Source organism: Aegilops tauschii, chromosome 3 (genome assembly GCF_002575655.3).
Source record: "Aegilops tauschii subsp. strangulata cultivar AL8/78 chromosome 3, Aet v6.0, whole genome shotgun sequence".
Classification (NCBI taxonomy): Eukaryota; Viridiplantae; Streptophyta; class Magnoliopsida; order Poales; family Poaceae; genus Aegilops; species Aegilops tauschii.
The window spans coordinates 611,383,839-611,397,558 of NC_053037.3; the positions used below are offsets into that span (position 1 = coordinate 611,383,839).

General features: G+C 46.1%; 2 protein-coding genes and 1 long non-coding RNA gene across 3 annotated transcripts; 1 reads left to right on the forward strand and 2 right to left on the reverse strand.

The window, feature by feature from the left end:
- The first annotated feature begins 6,232 nt into the window (after positions 1 to 6,232).
- LOC109764723 (gamma-secretase subunit APH1-like) lies at positions 6,233 to 9,747 on the forward strand. Its single transcript, XM_073511312.1, has 6 exons — positions 6,233 to 6,484; positions 7,663 to 7,818; positions 7,937 to 8,022; positions 8,497 to 8,622; positions 8,853 to 8,980; positions 9,311 to 9,747. Exons 1-6 carry the CDS (start codon positions 6,372 to 6,374, stop codon positions 9,443 to 9,445), a joined length of 744 nt encoding a protein of 247 aa, XP_073367413.1. The 5' UTR covers positions 6,233 to 6,371; the 3' UTR covers positions 9,446 to 9,747.
- A 413-nt stretch (positions 9,748 to 10,160) lies between these two features.
- Positions 10,161 to 10,439, reverse strand: LOC141042559 (uncharacterized). Its single transcript, XR_012205758.1, has 2 exons — positions 10,300 to 10,439; positions 10,161 to 10,258 (listed from the first exon to the last, which is right to left on the reverse strand). It is a non-coding gene; the product is annotated as an uncharacterized lncRNA (long non-coding RNA).
- Positions 10,440 to 10,479: 40 nt separating this feature from the next.
- LOC109764722 (mitochondrial import inner membrane translocase subunit PAM16 like 2) lies at positions 10,480 to 12,696 on the reverse strand. The gene is made up of 4 exons (XM_020323511.4): positions 12,438 to 12,696; positions 12,255 to 12,342; positions 11,274 to 11,404; positions 10,480 to 10,773 (listed from the first exon to the last, which is right to left on the reverse strand). Exons 1-4 carry the CDS (start codon positions 12,438 to 12,440, stop codon positions 10,651 to 10,653), a joined length of 345 nt encoding a protein of 114 aa, XP_020179100.1. The 5' UTR covers positions 12,441 to 12,696; the 3' UTR covers positions 10,480 to 10,650.
- Between the last annotated feature and the right edge of the window lie 1,024 nt (positions 12,697 to 13,720).

Sequence of the window (13,720 nt, forward strand, 5' to 3'; positions counted from 1 at the left end):
AGATCCCCAGGACTATGCGGACATGACTCAAATGCTCGAGAAGTAAGTTAAATCGATCATTATCCACCATATCAGCAACTTTGTTCATTTCCTGATATCAAGTAATTGTTTTCTTTGTCTGGCAGGGTTTGGAGAAAATTCACCACAAAAGCTCCGGGACTGCCGAAGAAGCTGCAATTTAGACACCCGAAAGTAAGTACTATAGTAGCATGTTCCGCACATCTCCTAGTGATTCAAGCGCTAGTTTCATCAATACCATTTAGCATGCTTGCTTATCAGTTAGATTGACCTCTATTTCTTGTAAAGTGGTTGTGGCAGGAACAAGGGAATGATTTCTGTGGATACTACGTTTGCGAGTCTATCCGCCACACGACCTGTGAGCGGGGCTACTCTGACGAACAATATGAAGTGCGTAAGCAATAATATTCACAATTTTATTTTATTACCATCATTCGTGTCGAGTTTCATTTACTCATATATATATATGTATTGACCCCCTTCTTCAAATTAGATCTTTCGAATGCGGGATGAACTCCTAGCACCAGATCGTATGCGAGCAATTCAAGAGGAATTGGCGGCATTCTTCCTTGACCACGTGATCGCTGAAAACGGAGAATACTATGTGGACCCTGTGTTCTTACAATTTAATTAGGAGATTATATTGTAAGATATAATTATTGTATATATGTATCCGGTAGTGTCAGATAGATATACGAGAACTTGTTGTTCGACCAATCTCTCGGAAAAGGAGAGGTGGTCGATATCACTTCTCTCTGTATGCATATGTTCATGACGATCTTCTGTTTCCTTCATTTGCTTAGTAGCTAGCGTGCCTAGTCCTCTCCATACGTATATAGTACGTAGCGTCCACCAAGCACGGAGATAAGAGAGGACACTTCTCTCTATTAATTAGCTAGCTAACACAATATATGAAACACCTAAATTAACCCCCCAAAACCCCCCCAAACTCCCCCCCTCCTTTAGAAAAAACAAAAACCCAGCCCCTGAAATGCTGACGCGTGGATGCCTATTGGTCCCGGTTGGTGTCACCAACCGGGACCAAAGGCCCCCCTGCCTGGGCTGGCAGCAGCGGCCACGTGGAGGACCTTTTGTCCCGGTTCATGTAAGAACCGGGACTAAAGGGTTAGGGCTTTAGTAACGACCCTTTAGTCCCGGTTCGAAAACCGGGACAAAAGGCCCTTACCAACCGGGGTAAAAGCCCTTTTTTCTACTAGTGTATTTAAACCTATGAGTAAGATACGACAAAGCTAACAAATTTTAACCATTCTGTCAGTGAATCAAAATATGGCCCTTGTTCCTAGGAAAGCCATAATTATCCTGACATAGAAAGCTCATCTTACTTCTCATCCGAATTACACGGCCAAGTAGCAATTGATTCCAACATGGGTTGGCCTCGTACTATGTACGCTAGCCATCCAAGAAAAGTGAAAGAGCAACAAAGGACAAAACTAACAGCGCAGGAGTTTTTATTTGCACACATATCTCCCTCCGGTGACAACATATATAGGTTCTGGACTCTGCATCTAGCAAAATCTGAAAGCCTTACTAAAGAGCCAAAGTTTTAATTCATGATGAGCATTTTTTTAATACGAGTAAAAAGAAAAATAAATTCAAATACAAATGACCACTTTTGGATATGCATGAATATTGTTTGGCACCAACCGGGACCAAAGGGTGCCTTTCGTCCCTGTTGGTGCCACCAACCGGGACCAAAGGGCTTTGCTTCCCGCCCTTTCGGATGCTGAAAAGGAGCTTTAGTCCCGGTTGGTGGCTCCAACCGGGACGAAAGGGTGGCCTTCGTCCCGGTTGGTGGCTCCCTTCGTCCCGGTTGGAGCCACCAACCGGGACTAAAGCCCTTTGTATATAAGGGAACGCTTAGAAAATTTCCGACACTCTCCATTCTCTCCCCCGACGCTGACGCCCTCGCCCTCGACGCCGCCAGGCTGCTGCCCTCGACGCCGACGCCCTCGCTGACGCCTTCGCCCTCGCCGGGCCTCCTCGCCGTCGCCGAGCTGCCCCGACGCCGTCGCCGCTCCCACTGTGAGCCGCGCCGTGCCGTTCCCCTCCTCTCCCGTTCCCCCCCCCCACACCCCGACGGCGCCGCTCGCCGCGATGCCGACGCCGCCCACGCTCCGGCCCTCGCGCTCTCCGTCTGCCTGTGCTATGGCCGCCCGCCCCGATGCCGATGCCGCCCGTGCTTTTGGATCACCGGATCAGTGGCTTTTGGATGAACTATATATGTTTTTGTTTTTAGTCGATTATTGGATGGAATGAACTATGTTTATGTTTTGTTGTTGAATTTTTTCATTATGATGATGTAGAATTTTTCTGTAGATGATATGATGATGATTATGTTTTCTTTATAATTTTTCTGTAGATGATATATAGATAAGTTTTCTATAGAATTTATTTTGATGTTCATTGTAGAATTTTTTTCATTATGATGATGTATGAAAACTTGAAGTTCATTTTTCTGTAGAATTTATTTAGATTTCATTTTGAATTTATTTAGAGTTCATTTTGATGTTCATTGTGATGTAGCTCCTCATCGCCGCCCCCGACACCGTCCCTGCCGCGACGCCGAGCACCCGATGTCGGCCGCTCTCTCCCTGCCCCGACGCCGAGCCCCCGATGTCGGCCACCGCTCCCTGCCCCGATGCCGAGCCGGCCGATCTTTAGCTCATGTGAACATATTCCCATTGGTTTTTTTTTTCATAGAAATTAGTGCAAATTTTTTGTTCATACAATTTTTTTTTCATGTTGATCTTGCTAAAAACTCATATTAAGTTTGATATTGTTTTTCTATACACTTGGTTAAAATTTACTAACGTTAGTTATGGAGAAAGGGAGTAAAAACTCATATATTCAAAATTTACTCCCCGCTCGCCCGACCAACTCTCGAGGCCACACAATCCCTAGAAGAAAGAGCATTGTCGGTCTCCTTCGCCCTCCTGCCCCTACCCATTTGTCGAAGGTGACGGGTGGGGTCTTATATATAACCCTACAACAATAATATCGATTTATTCGATAGGCGGAATAGCGATTGTCGTAACTCTCTCAGGAATTCAACATATCCCCGATAACTTCGACATGAGGGGGGGTCCGCAAAGTATCCTCGACGATCACTAATCCATCTCTCATGTTTGTATATCCCCATGTTTGCCACTAATCCATCTCTCATGTTTGTATATTGTCATGTTGTAATATTTGCAGAAACTATGGACAGAGACTTAGAACAAGAAGAGTTGTTGGGGGATATAATCGGTGACGGAGGTGATCCCTTGTCGTTTCTCAACGACACCGATGGTCAGAAAGGAGAGCATGACGGATCCGGTGATCCAACAATGGAGGAGGAAGGAGATTATGGCGGCTCTGGCGACCGAATGGCAGAGGAAGGAGATCATGATCACGGCTCCGGTGACCGAATGGAGGATATATATATATATATATATATATATATATATATATATATATATATATATATATATATATATATATTGGTATGTACATATATTAACGCTTCTTTCTTCTTTTAGCCCTTCGGATCAAGCAAAACTTCCGTAAGGAGACAAGGCCCAAAGAAAAGGTTGCGCCAGGATGAAAGGTTCACGGTCACAGAAGTCGCGAAAGATGGCCAACCGATTACTCCCAAGCGTACCAAGGACACATTTGTACATCAGTGCGGAGTTGTTGTTAGGGACAGCGTCCCGATCAGCATCCAACAATGGAATAAGAAGAAGGACCCTGAAATTTCTTATGTCCAAGATAGACTGAAAGATGATCTTTGGACCTCGCTGATGAAAAATTCAGCTTACCACCAGAGAAGGATCCAAATAACCCAGTTATAGAGCGAAAGGTCAAGGTTTGCTCTTAAGAAGATGGCAGCACTATTCAACAACTAGAAGAAAGAGTTGAACAAAAAGTTTGTCGAGAAAAACGAGACTCCATAATTGATCGGTCCATATGAGAAGATAAGAGATCACTGGCCCGCATTTGTATCCTACAAGACATCGGAGAGGGGTAAGCAAAGGTCACTGAAAACAAGCAAAATGCTGCAAAGAAGAAGTATCACCATCACACGGGGTCAGGTGGCTACTACAAAGCCAGGCCATTGTGGGACAAAGCTGAGCAAGACCTGCTTGCTAAAGGGGTCCAACCAGCGACATTGCACTGACCAGATCGGTCAAGGACTTGGTTCTTTGGAGTTGGGGGAACTTTGGACCTAGAAACAGGGAAGTGTGTTTGGACAAACGACCACCTTGCAATACCCACCCGGAAGCTTGAGAAAGCAATCAAGGCAGCGCAGGAAGGGACATTCATTCCCGATAGAGAGAAGGACGAGCTGACAGAGGCCCTCGGGAATCCTGAACACCCTGGACAAACGCGAGGCACATCAGGCTCCGTTCCGTGGGTGCATGGGTTTCCCGATAGCGGTGGTTATAGAAGCCGAGAGAGAAAGAAGAAAGAGGAAGCAACCGAAATGCAGAGGCTCAGTGCAAGAGTAGCAAAACTAGAGAAACTTGAGAGCCAGCAAGCTACCGACCAACCATCTCAGCGGCACGAAGATCCTTCCTTCGATGCTGCCCTAGAAGCTACCACACCATCTTAGCGGAGAAGCAGCGTGGCTTCCACGGAGCTCGTTCTGCCTGATTTCACGGCTCCTCGCTACCCCGTGGATAGTATCACGGAGGCTGAACATTGTGTCCTAATGACGAAATACCAGAACCTGACCTTGAAGGCGGTGGTCGGCTCTGTTGTACCTCCTCGGGCTGAGGGAACTTTCCATCGCCGTCCGATTCCACATGGCTATGCTATTATGACGGTGGATGAAATAATGGAAGGATTTGAGGGGCTATTCTTCTGGAAAATGCTTTAAGAAGTACCTGTCTATGGAGAAAGGTGTACATCAAGCTTCCAAACTGGATGCCCGCCTCAGCAGGCTCAGCCGGAGGAGGCCCCTCAGCAGACTCCACACAGTCCAGCTCAGCCGTCTTAGCTGCCTGAGTCGTCTCCAGCGCGTGACCTGTCTCCGCCGCCTCAGCTGTCGTCTCCGGCGCGTCAGCGGACTCCGCCTTCTCCTCCGACGCGTCAGCGGACTCCGCCTCCTCCTGCGCCTCCTCCGGCGCATCAGCGGACTCCGCCGCCTCAGCAACGGCGGAAGAGAGACTCCGCTGCTCTGGCGGCTAGCAGTACAAGATGCGGGAAGAAATTCAAATTTGGTCCAATCTTCAAGCCTCTTCCAAAGTTACCATATGGGTGGTTCTAGCAAAAAATCAGAAAATGGGAGTAGCAAAACACAAATACGGTGGTAGGAAAAATCAAACACTGTTGTAGCAAAACTTGAAGTTGTTCCAGCAAAAATAAGATGGATCCAGCAAAAAAATCAAAAAGATGGTGGTAGCAAAAAATAAGACGGCCGTACCAAAAATCAAAGACCATGGTAACAAAAAGTTTGACTGATTCCAGAAAAAGATGAATCTAGTTAAGCAGAAAGAAATCAAAAGACGGACTGCCAACGGTGGTAGCAAAAAGCAAAACGATGGTAGCAAATTATTGGACTGGTTGCAGCAAAAAAATCACTCAAAAAACATGGATCCTAGCAAAATTTGTGGATCTTGGTTGCAGCAAATCCAGGCGCCGGTTGCAGCAAAATCGCATCACCGGTTGCCACCACCTCCAGCCTCACCTGTTGCGAAACGTCCAACCTCGTCGAGGGGGAGGGCGAGGAGATGGACGGCCATGGCTCCCCCGGGTTGCATCAGCCCTCGAGTACTCCTTGCATCAGCAAGGAGTGGAGTGGACGAGCAGAGCCCCGTCTCGACCAGATCTAGACGCAAAAAAGGGAGGCGGGGAGCATAGGTGATTACCTGATTTGGGTGCTCGTGTTGTTGGTAGGGGATGAGGAGCGGCGCTAGAGGTAGGGGATGAGATAGGAGCGGGACGAGTGGACGGGCAAAGGGATAAGAGCGCCGAGAGGGATGGGGAGCGGTGGTGGGCCAGGAGGCTGCGGTAGCGACGTAGCAAGTGGGCTTCTGGCCAGGCCGCCCCACACCCAGCGAGACCCGCCAACCCACAGCTGTAGCATCAATCAATCCGTCCTCGCTCGCTCGCGCGGCCATATTGGAAACTCGTTCCGGGCCGTTCCCGGCTCTTCTTCGCACGTGGTGGTACGGGCCCCAAAGCTAGCTGAAGCCCATGGGCCCCAAGCCCATATCCTTCAGCTACCAAGCAAGAACGTACTGTAACAGCCTACAGACCGAGTGCGGCGGGCCCCACCGCCACCGCGTTCGTCGTTGGACAAGCTCCGTCGCCGGCCCGAGCCCGAGCAAGGAGAGCAGGCGGCCAGCGAGATGACGGTGGCGGCGGGGGTGGGGTACGCGCTCATCGCGCTGGGCCCCGCCTTCTCCCTCTTCGCCGGCGTCATCGCCCGGAAGCCCTTCCTCGTCCTCACCCTCCTCTCCAGGTCCCTCGCTCCCCTCCCCCCAACCCCACCCACCCCGCCCTACCCATCTGCCGCATCCGTTTCCATCGAATCCGGAGGGACGCGGTTCTCGGCTTGCCGTGCCTGCCACGGCCATGGGGCTGGGATTCCTGTGGCCGTGGGGCTCCTGGATCCGGGCCGCCCCTCGTGCTAGGGTTAGCCTGGTCCGGTGCCTGCGGCTTCGTGAGATCCGTCCTCTGCTGCCGGTCGTTGCAGACAGTTTGGTTTCATGGCGCGGACGCTTTGGGACCGTGGATCTGGTTGGGTTGGACCGAGCTTGTCGAACCCACAGCTAGGATTTAACTTGCATTCTTATCCTCAAAGTGTTGTTCACATGTCTCGATTCTCAGCACCATATCACTACCGTGTTAGTGTCGTTTGGACCTCGCTCGCTACTTCTGAAACTCCAGCGGGTTTAGGAAGTGATGAGCAGTCCTTTCTAGCTGTGGTGTAGGCTGTGTCAACTGTGAATGATGATAAATGGTCCTTCAAAAAATGTAATACAATAGGTGATTTTTCTAGTCGAAGCGAAATTCAGTCTTGTGCTGATTGTACCTCTGTGGGGACTGAATCCATGTGTTCTTCGGTGGGAATGAAGCGTTAGAGATTAATTCAGTCATCTTTTCCATGGTGTATGGCTTTGTGACTATGAGCGTTTCCATTGTATGGGTGGGATCTTAGTACTACTCTGGACAGGAGAATAACTTTGTGCTGTAACTGGCATCATCATTTCCATTCCTGTGTGAATTCTGTTCCATTCCAAGGCTCCCATCTGTTTATTTGTGTTCCGGAGATATGCAGATCACGCAGAGGTAGCGGCGTAGTACCACCTTTAAAAAACTATTAACCTGACCACCTGCAATTGATTCATGATATTTTGCTGTGCCTACCGTCTTTAGATCTAGAATACGCAAATACTTGGTACATGCTGGTGTTGCTAACTGGTTAACATTGTGCTTCAGTGAGAAACCTAAGGCTATGTCTGTGATATACAATTTGATATCTATTTTTTTAACTTTTGAACTGCTTGGTATGACCCTATGACATAATCAGTCAGAGCATATCAACGGCCTTTCTAGATTGGAAATATGTTCGGCAACCTATGGAAATACAGTATCATGATGTGAATATTAACTTTTGCCAAAAACTTATTTGTGCAGCACGTTGTTTTGGCTTATAAGTTTGATTGTCCTCTCGGGAATATGGAGGGGGTTTCTTCCTCTAAAATCAGGAGTGTGGTGGCCATATGTGATTTTGATCCTTACATCTGTTGCATTTCAAGAAGGCATCCGTCTTGTCTTCTGGAGGCTTTACAAGTAGGTGGACCATATAAAATGTTGAAGAACTTATCTTCTCGTGTGCCGGATGCCGTAGATATAGAATATGTGGTTGATTGCTTTCCTGGTGATATATGCTGATAACTGTTTTTCCCAGGAAAATGGAAGAGATGCTAGATGCCTTTGCTGACAGAATATCTAAACCACGTCTCTGTTTGACAGACAAGATGCTAATCTCTTTGGGTAAGTTGTTGTGGTGCTACATATAAATGTTCTTAGGTCAAGGAAGGCCAAATGTTTCTTCATCTGTCATTTTACATAAAATCTTCATCTACTGCTGCTAGTGTTTATCCCAGGATTTGAATTGGAAATAGACACCTGCAGTTATCACTACCATCTTTTTATTTCTTCAAACGAATTGTGTTCATATCATAATTGCGGGATTTTCTGGTGATTGTTGTTCATTCCAACTCTAGCAATAGGTACTCACATAGGCTAATAATTTCTGTAGTCATGATAGAGCGAATCACAGCTTATATATGGCTCTCCATAATTTGATCCGGAAATACAGACCACATTGGTAACTCGAGTGAATCTAATCCAAGGATGTGCATTCAATTATTGCTCGTTGGGAGCATCTGTTCTTCATTACCTTGAGGATGTCACAAGTTATAACTGCTATTGTTTGCTCATTTCTATTTTGATATGTTGGTGCAGCTGGTGGTTTAGGTCATGGACTGGCTCATGCGGTCTTTTTCTGCCTCAGCCTCCTAACTCCAGCATTTGGTCAAGCAACATTTTATGTTGAGAGGTGCTCAAGGATGCCATTTTTCCTTGTGTCGGGTAAGTCCACATTTTCTGTACTCCCTAATATGAGTCCTCAAGGAACTAAAGGAGCCTTCTGATTAGATGGCTGCTGAGCAAAGTTTTTAAGCCAGCTCTGTTCGTTTTAGCGCAGTTTTATGTTATCTTGTCAGCATAGTTTGTTTCTCCAAGATCCCGGTTGTATTGTATGCCAAACTTTATTTTCCTGGTGTTGTTTTCCTTGGCTAAACCCTCTGTGCTATTGGCAGCAATTATTGCACTTGGATTCTTGGTCATCCATACTTCCTCGATGATTATTGCTTTTAATGGATATGGAGAGAGAAAGAAGAGGGACCAAATCTTTGTCCCAGTGGTTCACCTGATTGCTGCTGTAATGGTAAGAACTAGATCTTAAATTGTTTTTGTTGGATGATAAAGTGCCTCGCTGTCCCTTAACAACGGACCTGTCAATGCTTGATCAGATTTATGTTCATAAATAGACGACTGAATTGTTGAAGCATTTTCATATTTACACTATTACATTGTTGAGACACCGCGGACAGTAATATCTTTTTATTTTTATTTTAACCAAGCACTTATGTTTCCAAGTAGCATATCGCACGACATGTAAATGCTGGTACCAGAACCTGTTGCTTTTTAGACAGTATAAGTGCATGATTCAAACCATGCCCTATGCACCACTGATTGTGTGTTCTGTTCATTTCAGACATTGATCAACCTTGTGCCAGGGGGTTGCCTCGTCGGCACACCTTTACTGTGCGTGACGGCTGCGATGACCTTGTACTACTCCTGGCAAGTGGTGGGGCAGAGAATAACAGAGCACCAACATCGACAGTCTTAACAGCTAGCGCTTTGCCTTGTGCTCGTCGCATCGCATGGAGTTTCCTTGTGGGCTAATCTTTGTACTAGGACAACTGTATGTAGATTTAGCGGTTTCGCCACTAGTGGACTCGTCATCTTATGAAAGCCCATGCGGCCGTGAGATATTGACTCCCTTATGAAGTTATGATGGGTTGTGTATGGTACTTGTACTGAGACGGTCTACTTGTAATGAGATGTTTTCAGTGCTATCTGGTCAGGCAAGAGATTGCCGTCAGATTGGTGCTCGGTTAAGTTAAATACTACTGCTAGTTAGTAATCTAATCTCTTCATCATCCCAAAAAAGCATTATTAATTTGTTAACAATCTCCCTGTTTGTGAATAGTTTGCTTTTTTCCTTGCTGTGTATGTTCCGCGGTGTTTTTTTATTTTTCTGTTGTCCCTGTGCTTGGTCATGACTGAGTGACACATTCACAGCTATCTATAATTTCTCGGACATAAACGAAAGTGCTCATCTGATTTAGTTCATGTGTGTTTTGCATCTCAAACCCATGTACTCCCTCTGTTTCTAAATATAAGTCTTATTAGAGATTTCAAAATGGACTGCGTACGGATGTATATATAGACCTATTTTAGAGTATCAATTCACTCATTTTGCTTCATAAGTAGTCCATATTGGAATCTCTAAAAGACTGCAGACCTATTTTAGAGATTTCAAAATGGACTGCGTGCGGATGTATATAAACCACGTTCTTCTTTAGGGAAGAATGCAGTAATTGAGATTACATCTTTGGAACCATACCAACATCAAAGATTACATTTTCCAACCAGCGTACTTTCAAGGGAGAAAGTTGGTGTCTACCCCCATAATTGCACTTTTCAAGGGAGAAAGTTGGTGTCTACCCCCATAATTGCACTTCAAAATTAAGGGTGAATGCTAGCAACATGGGATATCAGGTTCAAATCACAAGCTGCTACAACAATCAAACATTGCTGATGATCGCAACAACACAAAGGTCTCAACATCTGAATCTGCAAGGGAACACAGGCATCGCCTTTGGAAAAGCAAATCAAACGGTGTTCCTTTTGTTGAATATATTATTCGAGTCAAGCAGAACAAACATCCTGTTACAACCAAATTTGACCTGATGCAGCAGCCCAGCATAGCTCAGACAGAACATCGACTGACAAAATCGATCGATTAGACGAAACGCTGCCCATCTCAGTTCAGTTCATTATGTCGGGCTTATCATGGTATATGGACTCCAGACATTCTTTGGCCCGGTGTACTTTCGACTGGAGATAGAAGCTTCCGCTCTTGGCATTCTTCTCAAACATCGTATCATACTTCTGCAAAATATTTAGAAGTCTGGGCATCAGTTTGTGTGTCTAAAGCAAATGGATATACATGTGCCTCCCACAAACATAACTATGAGATGTTGATACAGAGAAATAAAATGACTGTACATGATGTTGCCATTGTTCAATATTCCTGCAATTTAACATCAGTATTACACTGAAGCAAACTATTGTATATGTGCTTTGATAATCTTAATTTGACGAAACAAACCCATGGAGAGAAGACCTTAGTTCATGTGAATATCATGACAGGTGCTAGCAGATATAAAAGGAGCAGGCTTATAAAATGACAGTGTAAATGATGTTGACATTTTTTCAATACTCCTGCAATCTAACATCAGTTTTAAGCTGAAGCAAAATTGTGATGTGCTTTGAAACTCTTAATTTCATGGAAACAAACACATGGAGGAAAAACCTTAATTCATGTGAATATCATATGACAGGTGCTATAATAAGATGTATCAAGAGAATAGGCTTCTATCATCACACACCTTGACAATCTCTTCCCAACTCGTCTTTTCACTGATACCTAATATTTGCCGGGCTTCTTGTTCGGTCATAGCCTTGCTAGCCCTTCGAATACCATTCACAGCTTCCTGGGCAGCTCCGGTTCTCTGTGCATCTATAAGACAAATCAGGAATTATTAGTTGCATCCAGAAAACTGCATCTTGCTCAGGCAAATACTCAGGCAGATGTATGTCTCTATGCATCTAATAAGAAACCAAAGGAAGAACCCATCTCCAAGTTAGCTTTTATAATTATACAGCAGAACTGTGTCCTGTGCAGGATATGGTCAATATCTCAGCCCATATCAGTGTTCACTAAAATTACCAATGAGATGATAAACCTAAACTACAGAATGCCATAGGTGGGCAAACAAGGGCCCTGATCTAAAGGCTTGGGATTTGCCTAGAATGCACGAAGTTCAGAACACCTGTGGAGAAATTTGACAAGAAACAGTTCCAAACAGGGTCTAATGGAGCAAAGACGAAACAGGTTTTGATTCATTTTAATCAAATGATAGAATTCCCTGTGTGCACCCTTTAATACTACGTAAATGATAATTATATATGACAAGAACAAACACCAGTAAAGTGGAAGATAAAAAACTAGTTTGCATCATTCATTTACAGTTTAACAGTGTAGCATTCCAGAGTGCAGACTATGCCCATCAAGCAAAAAATAAATCCTCCTCACCATCATTTCACCAGCACCAAGTTTTGTACTGGACACCACAACATGTTCAAAAGGGGTAAAAAAAGGCATCTTTTGGCATCGATGCTGTGAGCTAGATATGCAGCCATCTAGTAATAGCTGCAAAAATTCCTCCCGCCACAGCTATCCTTGGCAACAACAGGCGGAAAACAAATACAGCAGTACCGCGGATCCATTCACATTGTCAGGGGCAAGGGACGGGAAGCAGGGAACAAATATTTTTTTCAGAGGGGGGAGAAGGAGAGGGGGCACTCACTGACGATGGCCTGGCGGTAGGCCTGGACCACGGCCCTGCCGACGACGGCGCCGCCCATGACGAGGAGCTGCCCGAGGAGCCGTCCGGCCTGCGGAATCACCCATCAGCAGAGAGAATCAGCCACGCCAACGCGGTCAACAAGGGATCAAATCGAGAGACGGATCGAAAGTCCAGCGCACGTACCATCTCGTCCCCTCCTCCCACTCCCCTCCTCTCCGGCGGCGGCGGAAACCCTAGGCGGGCGGGCGCGATTCTCGCGGGAGACGCGGGGACTTTGAGGGGACGGGGGCCGCGAGGGTGAGGCTGTTTGGAGGCGAGAGGGGCTCGCTCCCTGCAGGCTTGACGGCGGCGGCGAATCGCTCGCTCGCTCTCTGGCTGGCCGGTGGCGGAGGCGGATTTGGCGTTGGCGAGTTGTGAGGGGGAGGAGGAGGAGGCGAGTCCGGGCCGTTTTGTGCGTTTGGGTTTGGGTCTTCGTCTTGGGAAGCAAGAAAGACCGTGGTGGGCCTTGGAGTGGGACAGGCGAAGTGGGTGCGCACTTGCGTTGCGAGGCTGGCCTAATGTTGCTGGGCCTGCAAACAGGTTGAGAGCTCATCCAATTGATTTTTCAGACAAAAAACTACACATCCTAAAAAAAAAAACTACACGCACAAACGCTCACCATGACGCGCGCACACACACATACCTCTGTGAACGCATGCACACACACGTCGCATCTCTATGAGCTTCTCTTGAGACATTATGCCGGCGGATCCTGAGATTAACAGATTCACGGCAAACATCTCATAGCATGCTATTACCGCAAAAAAGAACAACATGGGAAAGACCGATATAAATCCAGCAAGTATGCGAGCACCCATGCCAAGTCTAGTACACCTGTGTGGGTTGGTTCCGCCTTAAGGAATCTATCAATCTAACTTATGCTTAATTAGTCGCCTTCCACTCGTGCTCTTTGGTTTTAAGATTTTGAGGGTGTGTGTGTGCGCGCCTCCTATAAGGTTTACAAGTGGTTCATGGGGCGGTAGCGGGTAATAGTATTCTCCATTGGGATCTATGACCTGGTCGAACAAAAATCCCGCTATTTTCTCTTGAAGTGCTCGTTTGCGCTCCGTTGGTAGGAGCTTTTTCCGCACGTCATGGAACTGTTAAGAAGGAGATCAATATGCATGCATGTGTATTAGTTGTGTGACTAGAAATCGATAATCATGTAAAAATTGTGAATAGTGTTCTGTCAAACGTACCCATTGATGTCTATCTGATCTGCTCCTTTTGGACGCCATCATGCGAATGTTCTCGCAAACGTAGAATGCACACACATCAGTCCCCGACGCCTGCTTCAGGGCCTTTACAAGAATTGAATTTAATCAGGTAATAATTAATCAAGCATGATAATTAATTAATGGTATTGAAACAAGAATTAAAGAGATGGTAGCTAGCTAGCTAGTACTACTTAATTACTTACTTTGGGT